This window comes from Hydra vulgaris, chromosome 11 (genome assembly GCF_038396675.1).
Source record: "Hydra vulgaris chromosome 11, alternate assembly HydraT2T_AEP".
Classification (NCBI taxonomy): Eukaryota; Metazoa; Cnidaria; class Hydrozoa; order Anthoathecata; family Hydridae; genus Hydra; species Hydra vulgaris.
In genome coordinates this window covers 52,508,308-52,517,575 of record NC_088930.1, presented here as the reverse complement: position 1 = coordinate 52,517,575, position 9,268 = coordinate 52,508,308, and the positions used below count along the sequence as shown (strand labels likewise).

Below are 9,268 nucleotides of genomic sequence, written 5' to 3'. Positions count from 1 at the left end.
AACCTCCTCTTTATTGAACGCTTTTTGCTGACCTACCCATCCCCTGATCCTTCTATGTACTTTATGGACAACCCCAAAGGCCATGGTTTTGACACCGAACCCCATTTTTAAAGATATATATCCAAAAAATTATATTAGATAAACTTAATTTACATTATTTGTAAAAAAAATGCTTTTGCTGTTGTTAGCTTAAGCCAGTGGTCGGCACCATATTTCCAAAGGGGCCCACTTGCAAAATTCTTGTTTTAGTTGCGGCCCACAGCAATAAATAAATTGTATATAAAATAGGTTATATTACCTATATAACAGAATATAGTATAGAATTAGATTACAGAACTAATAATTGTATCAATACAAAATACATACTTAAGAAAAAAAAAAACATAAAACACAATTAAAAATTTGGTGAGTATTTTGTTGTTGCAGCTAGCACAAGGTCATTCAAATGAGTGTCAGTCAGTCTTGTTCTGTAAACATTTTTTATTATTTTCATGGCTGAGAATGTTTGTTTGCATTGGTAACTAGTGCCATACATTCAGATAAGTCTATTTGCATGTTTTTTAAGAACTGGAAAACGTTCCTTCATGACAGCATGCCAGAAAATAATTAAATTTTCACCAAAAGTGCCATCTTCATCTTTTTTTGGTGCCTTTCTTCTCAACTCGTCGTCACATTGAAGTTAATTAGTTCATCCTCTGCTTTTAAAATATCAGCTTCTTCAAAGTCCTTTAGAATACTAATATCATTCATATCAAAGTCAAATGGATAACACAAAAAAACCATATGCTTTTTTAAGTCTTCAAATTCATTAAATCTGTTTTCAAATTGATTATACAGAGCAGTCACTATTAAGGAAAATGACGATAACGTTTCCCTTGATGGTTGACATTCATTTAAAGTAGGAAAATGAGTACAACTACCAGATGCGAATTGAGTTTTGTACAAATTAAGTTTTGTCTTCATCACAGTGATGTGGTTGATCAAATCACAAACCAGCACACGGCGGCCTTGTAATCTCTTATTCAGAACATTGAATTGTGCTGTGATGTCGCAAAGGAAAGCCAGTTTACACTTAAACTCTTCAATAGACATTGTAATGAATGAAAATTTTTGAGTTACCATGAACTGCAGTACACTTGGCAAACACTCCCAAAATCTGTTAAGAATATTTCCTCTTGATAGCCACCTAACCTGCAAAAAATAGACAAAGATTTATTTTTGATTGTAATGGTAAATTATTTATTTTTTGTCTATATACCTCTGAATGAAGAAGAAGATCACCATGTTCATCTTCATTTTGTTCCATTAGTGCACGAAATTGACGCCGTTTGAGTGCATTGGAACGTATATGATTGATTGTTTTTACTACAGCTGTCATTACATCATCAATTGTCGCAACTTTAGCGCACAGTGCTTCCTGGTGTATCACACAGTGATATGACATAAATTTGTTAGGAAACTCACCACTATTTCTCAGCAAAGTAACAACTCCTCGAATTCTTCTAATCATAGCAGGAGCGCCATCTGTGACAACTGAAGATATTTTTTGAAGAGGCACTTTCCTATTTTTTAATATTTTGAACAGTTTGTCATAAATGTCTTGTCCAGTTGTAGTTGTTTCCAGTAATTCAATTCCAAGCAGTTCTTCAAATAAACAACAATTTGTAGTGATAAAACGTGCATAAACACAGAGTTGTGCTTTACCGACAAGGTCAGTAGACTCATCGAGAGCGATACTCACAAATTCAGCTTCTGACAGATTATTTGGCAATTGTTCATAAACATTAACAACCATTTTCTCAATTTTTCGAGTAACTGTACGCGCGGACAAGTGCATACTTTGAAATTTGTCATGAATTTTTTTATCATTTGGGAAAAGAACTTTTGATGCTTCAATCATGCATTCTTTGATTATTTCACCATCAGTAAATGGTTTCAGGTTTTTTGCTAATATCCATGACACCATATTAGAGGCACGAGTTTCACAATCAACACTGCTAGACATTTGTTGAAACAAATTTTTCTGTTTTTCTAAACAGCTTTTCAAGAGGATATTTGGTATTGTACAATTCATGTTTTGATACGAAATGACGTTCAAGCTTGGTTCCTTTCAGTTCACTAACAGTCTCATTACATATTAAACATAGAGCATTGTTACTTGCTCCCTCAGTGAAGAAATATATCAGCTCCCATTTTTCATTCCACTGACATGCATATTTACGCTTCGCTTCATGTTTACCTGGCATATCTTTGCAAATTAATGTGTGTATTTATCAGAGTTGCAACTTCTGAGTAAAGCATCTAAACTCGATAACCGGTTACTCGATAACTGGTTATACTCGAGTAATTTTTGGTTATTCAATTTCCAAATATTGCGTCTTGAAAAACCGGTTATTTAAAACATTAAAGATTTGCCGACTATTTCTTTTATAATACTTATTTCGTAAAAAATCTAAACAATGTAGTATTTTTATTCATGAAAAGTACGAAAAACATTCTAAAGACGATAACTTTTACCACTGGTATATTTGATATGAAATAGTTTTTACAGCGTTAAATTAATTAAATTGTTGTTTGAGTTACTTTATCTGAACAAATTCGAATGTTCTAATTATTTTTGATGTGCTTTTCGAATGTTTTTATTTTTGTAGAGTAATTTTTTATCTTATTTGAAGTCTTAAAGTGCTACAGTGTTAGTGTGTAGTACAGTGTTAAAGTGCTGAGTGCATTAAAATTATTTTTTTACTATGTCTAAAATGACAAGATCTGGTGTTAGGGATTATTTTATAAGGAGGCTTTATAATTTTTACAGCCTGGAAAACAACTAAAAGGCCCACAACTACACTACTTTGTATATTATGCAGTTAGGTGGCTTGGGACCCACAAATTATGTAGCAAAGGCCCACAATTGGGCCGCGGCCCACAATTTGCCGACCTCTGGCTTAAGCTGTAAGTTGTAAATTGTTAACATGACCGAAGGGCTTTTGCAATTAGAGCTAACGCTTTATGATCCAACCCCAATTGTTGCGAGTTCGAATGGCAGCCTAGTCATAGTTTATTTCTATTTAATTTTTTACTTTTTTTAAGTAGGTCCGTGAAAAGCAAGTCTTACGCGAAATGAGTAATATTGAAAAAAATAGCCTAAAAAATAGTGAAAAATTCAATAAACTGGGTTTTATTTGTACAATTTACTAAAGAAGTTTGAAAATTTCTAATATTATTTGACGCTATGGTTAGTTGACTTGCCTTAATTCAGGATAAGTTAAGAACGTTAGTTTTGCCTTTCACATTTCGAATTATACTGATCGATATCGCAAAAATGTCACCGCATTGCGTTTTTTCAATACAGATAAAGTACTTTGAGTTCGCAATGTTTTGTTAATCGATTGGTTTTGTTTTTTGCCCTAATCTGTATTTTTGCAATATTGGTGATACAATTAACCCACCCATAATTTAATCACGTTTTACGACATTAAATAATATGAATTTTTAATTGGATTTTAAAACAGCATCATTTAAACGATGACAAAACAAAATATTAGAAAAAACATTCATTATTAACAACTACTAAAAATGCTCTTAAAGCTAAATAAATGAAATAAGATTAAATTAAAAGTAAAAAAAAAAAAAAATGAATTAAGTAATAGTAGAAAAATAGATATATATTAAGATATAATAATAGATATAGAATAAATAAACAACAAATAAAATATATTGAATAAAGAGAAATAAGACAAACAATAAATAAAATATATTGACAAAACAACAGATAAAATATATTGAATAAAGAGAAGTAAGACTTGGCAAGAGTTCTCACTGCAGCAATTTATAAATAAATAAAAATGACTATTTAAAATAGCGCATATTTAAAACTTTATTAACTAAATGTTTATTTTGTATATTTTAAGAAAACATAAGACTTTTATTTAATGTAGCAGTTTGTTTTGCCTATTTAGGAATAGATTTATATTAAACAAGTTAAAAACATAAAAATGTCGGCATTTAAGATGTATAGATGCGTGTGCATAGATTAAATGTCATTATAAAAATATAATCTAAAAAGAATGCCCACTAAGATTTAATTTTTTCAAATCATTGTGAAGAACCATGCAAGTCATTGTAATGAGTTCCAATTTTAATGGAATAAAGAATATAAACCCTTTTTTCTATACGATTTTTAGACTAATATAATATGTCAGATTATATACTTAAAATCAAACCTTTAGTTCGGAAATCTAATAAATAACATTGAATCTTTAAAAAGAGTTCACCAATTAGCAGATTAGTACAAATGTTATATTTAAAGGGTTGAAAGTTTTGTCTTTTCAAATTCGTTGTGAAACGAAAAACGCAAAGTTAAGACATTCACGATGGTTCGAATAAAATACATTCCATTCTTAGTATTGGCATTTATGTTATCAATATATTTGATTACTGCTGATGTCGAATTTAAAGAAGAAGTTATCAAAACAGCAAATAATGTTGTTAATTGTAATACTTTCTTTAATTTATGCCGTCCCAAATGTTCATCATATCAAGGATACAGTGTAAAATGTTCAACTGCAACTGATTCAACAGGTAAACAAAGTTATAACAAAGATGGAACCTCGTGTTTATGTAGGGGTTCAGCTCAAGTTATACCAGTTACCCCTGTTGTATCCGTCGTACCTCTGAAATCTCTTAATGATTTCAGAAAGTCAGTTCTTGCAACTCATAACTTATATAGAAACAAACACAATGTACCAAGTCTTCAATTGAGTGACGAGTTAAATGCTATGGCGCAAAATTGGGCAGAAAATATAGCGAGAACGGGAAATGTCCAGCATAGTCCTCCCTCATTGCGAAACGGTGCTGGAGAAAACATGTATTATGAATGGAGTTCTGTAAGTCCTCCATCCGGAGAAAATGCTGTTAAAGTTTGGTATGACGAAATTGTGTATTGGAATTTTATGTATAATGCTGATTATCTATTTCCTTTAGTCAGTAATCAAGTTGGCCATTTTACACAGGTAAACAAATTTTAATCAAATAAATTAAAATACTATATATATATACTTTTTGAATTTAAAATTGGTTGTTTTTTTTTCTGTATATTATAAAAGTTGCTCTAAAATAAATTTTACTATAAAAACGATTATTATTATTATTATTATTATTATTATTATTACTAAATTATTATTAGTATAAATTAAAATACTATATATATATACTTTTTGTATTTAAAATTGGTTGTTTTTTTTCTGTATATTATAAAAGTTGTTCTAAAATGAATTTTACTATAAAAACGATTATTATTATTATTTTTATTATTATTATTATTATTATTATTGGTATGATTATATATTAAGCATTATTATTATATATTAAGTATTTTAAATAAATATCAAAAAATAATGTATTGATATATTTAATATTATATTATTGTATTTTTCAGACCAATTACTAGATAAAAAGTATTGGAATACAATATATAAAGTATAGAATGGAGCCGTCAAAATTAAATAAAAAAAATAATTTATAAAATATTTGTATATATATATATAGATAAAATTTTATTCGAAACCTCAATTGATTAGTTCAAATCTTGCTGTTATTATAGGTGATATGGAAATCCACCACAAAACTTGGGTGTGGTCGAGCTTATAATGGAAATAAAGTTTATGTTGTGTGTAACTATAGAGAAGCTGGAAACTTAATTGGTAGCGTCTCAAAAAACATTTCTCCACCTGTTGCATAAATCCTTTAATAATGGAGCAAAAATTATTTTTGTAAATACTTTTTTTATAAAGCTAACATTCTTTAAAAGAAATATGCTTTTTGTTTGGGTTTTATCAAGGCTTAGGTTTTGTCTAAACATACAGTTATTGTAAGATTTAGGGTTATGCTTGTACCAAATTAATTTTGAATTGATTTTATTGCAAAAGTGTCATTCTTGCATTAAAATTTGCAAATGATCATAGCTAAAGTGACTCAGTGAAAATCGTCAACAACTGTAGCGCTAATTCACTCCACTCATTAGAGGCATAGAGAATTTAGCTTTTGCTTTGGGCCTCGGCTTTTAAACGCCTTGCAAGCTATTTGCAAAGAAAACTCTTATTAAAAAACATTTTAATGACAGAACTTTCGCCTTTAATGCAAAATTTTACCAAAATTAAAAATAAACAGCATATTAAATAGCATAAAGTTGCAATATAAAAAACAATTAAAACTTAACTCAGTAATATTAGAAATGTTTACGTTCAGAATTAATTTATTATTCTTTGTTTAATTTATTAAACAAAAACTTTTTGAAATTACTGAAATCTCGAAGTCTAAAAAAGTTTATCTTTTTACAATAATTTTCAGAAAACTCATAATATTTGATAAGTTGGATGATAAACCTTGTAAAACTTTAACTCCAACACAAATAAAAATTAATGCTTATGACGGAAGACCACATTATATAAAACACTTTTTCTATAACAAAATGTGAAAATATTTTAAACGTTCAAAATAATCTTAGTTGGTATTAATTTGGTGAAAAATGGAAAAAAAAAATACAAAATTTCAAAAAATGTTATTTAGACAAGTGAAACTTGTAGAACTCAATAGGAAATATATTTTTTCAAAATAGTACTGCAAAATATTTTTGTGCTGGTGGTTTTCAATGATATAACTGATTAGGGATCGTCCGTAAATTACGCAACGCAAAAAATGTTTTAAAAACTGAAGTAAGAGATATTAAGCTCTTTTACGCGGCGATTTTCATTTAACTTAATTTCCTATTCTGATTATTTATTTGAATTAAGACTCTGCGACATTTGATATATATATATATATATATATATATATATATATATATATATATATATATATATATATATATATATATATATATATATATTATTGTGGAATTTTGCGTTACGAAATTTATGGACGAAATTTATAAGTAGCTGTAGGAAAACAATGATATCTCGAAAAAAATCATTATTTTAGCTTCAAATTTTCAGGATATGTTCATTATTTAAGTTTTTAGTGTCCAAAGCTAAAAAAGAAACAAAAAAAAAAAAATTGACCAGCAATTATCCTATCAGCTAAGTGTTTTATCGATAAAAATAGTTAAATTTTTTTTTATTAATATTTGGTTCATGGACAAGTTACACTAGTATACTATGTGCAAAATTTCAATCTTTAATATTGATGTAATCTTAAGATATTTATATTCTTGAGGCGTTAAATTTTTCACTTTTTTTTTTTTGTGCTGAGTCAGCAATTTTTTAATTAAAAATCTTTTTGCAATACGTTTTAAATTTTTATTTTATATGCTAGTAAATCTTCAAAGGTACTTATTATGAGTAAAATATAAGAAAATAAAAAATAATGCCAGGGTACCACAAAAAAAACTAAATTAACAACATTGTTTATCTTAGCAACATTATATGAAAAAATAAAAAAAACAACAGCAAAAATTGGCAAGTTAATTTTTCTTTGTATTTTGCCTACGACCTTCTTATTTGTTAATTATGTACTTCACTTTTAGGTAAATTTAAAAAAACAAAAAAAAATTTCTTTTATTTTGAGCTTATTTTTATATTTTCTGCAAGTTGAGTTTTATTTTATCATGGTTTCGAAACGTGATTTTTTCTGATTGAATAAAGCTTTTAGTCTAAAATTTTCAGGACATATTCCTTACAACAATTATTTGGCAGATTTTATTTATTTTATTTTTAAAACTTGTTATTTTTAGTTTTAACTTTTTAAATTTCATGAAAATAAAGTTTAAATTATTTGAAAAAAACTGCATTATCTTTACTCATGAAAAGACTAATTAATAATCTATTAGCCATATAGAGTAAGATAATATCATCAACAGATAAAAGTTTGAGTCGCGGTTCTTTATTTCAAAACACTTTAATCAAGATAAAGTGTTTTGAAAACACAAGATTTTAGATATAATTAAAACAGAATCGAATATTAATAAAAAATAAGGTCATTGTTAGCATCTATAAACTTAAACTAACTGTTAAGACTTTTTTAAAGTTGTTTTTGCACCATTGTGGATTTTTAGTGAAGTTTTTCAAAACTATAAAGCTGAAAATGTTTTTTCAAAAACATTTTTTTCTCTTGCGAAAACGTGTCTGCCAATTTTTAACAGTTTTTTATAAATATTTCATAAAAGTTGTCTATTTTGTGGTCAACTACCTTAATTGCCTCAAAAGTTAAGAACAAACAATTTTCGATTAAATATATTGCATGTATTATAATAATTATTATAAATATATTACATAAACTTTTTTATGAAAACTTTTTGATTAGACTAACTATAGAAGCAATGTGAACAAAGTGGTCAAACGTCAAAAAATCTAATTAAACGTCTTGAGGAAATATTTATCAGAATTTCTAAAAAAGTCTGCTCAGGTCCGTACCGTCGCACAAAGAGCAAGAGGTGAGAAAAACCCTTCAAAACCAATTACATTGGAAGCAAAAAACAACTTTTATATTGGAAGAATTTCTTTTTGTAAATGTAATCTAGAGCAGGGTTGTCCAACGCGTGGCCCGCTGGCCAGAAGGTGGCCCTCGTTAGCCTATGGCATGGCCCGCATATCACGGTCCATTAATTTTGAATTTTTATTTTAATAAAAATTTCAAATAACAATAATAAAATAAGTTTTACAGCAACAGCATATTATTTATATATTTATAATTCGAATTATACATTCGATTTCGATTATACTTTCACTATGTAAATCCGCATTTGAAATAATAAAACGCGCGCTAAAGATAAAACATTAATTTTATATATTTAATAAAGATGGCTTCAGCTAAAAGACGTAGATGTGATACTGAAAGCGGTCATGGGGGTCGTGTATTTAATCCTTCTTGGACAACTGACTATTTTGTACATGAACAAAGTAATTCTATTATATGTCTAATTTGTTTGGAGAAAATTGCCGTGTGTAAAAGTTATAATGTGAACAGGCACTACACTACAAAACATGCTGTAAGTTATGACAAATTTAAAGGCTGATTTCGAATTGATAAGATTGAATTGTTGAAGAAAACTTTTCTTGCACAACAATCAGTGATGAAAACTAAAGTGATTAGCTCTTACAGTGCTACCAAAATAAGTTTTTTAATGGCAGAAGCTATTGCAAAAAGTGGTAAACCTTTTTGTACTGGAGATTTATTAAAAAACTGTTTAAAAATATTTTGTAAAGAGATATGTCCTGAAAAAACACCTACTGTTGAAGATCTTAGCCTCTCACACCAGACTATTGCTAGAAGAGTT

The 9,268-nt window shown here is 28.0% G+C and overlaps 1 protein-coding gene across 1 annotated transcript; it reads right to left on the bottom strand.

Annotated features, from left to right (window-relative positions):
- Positions 1–657: 657 nt before the first annotated feature.
- On the bottom strand, positions 658–2,005 carry LOC136087130 (general transcription factor II-I repeat domain-containing protein 2A-like). The gene is made up of 2 exons (XM_065809636.1): positions 1,259–2,005; positions 658–1,191 (listed from the first exon to the last, which is right to left on the bottom strand). The coding sequence occupies exons 1-2, from the start codon at positions 2,003–2,005 to the stop codon at positions 658–660; spliced, it is 1,281 nt and encodes a 426-aa protein (XP_065665708.1).
- Positions 2,006–9,268: the final 7,263 nt, after the last annotated feature.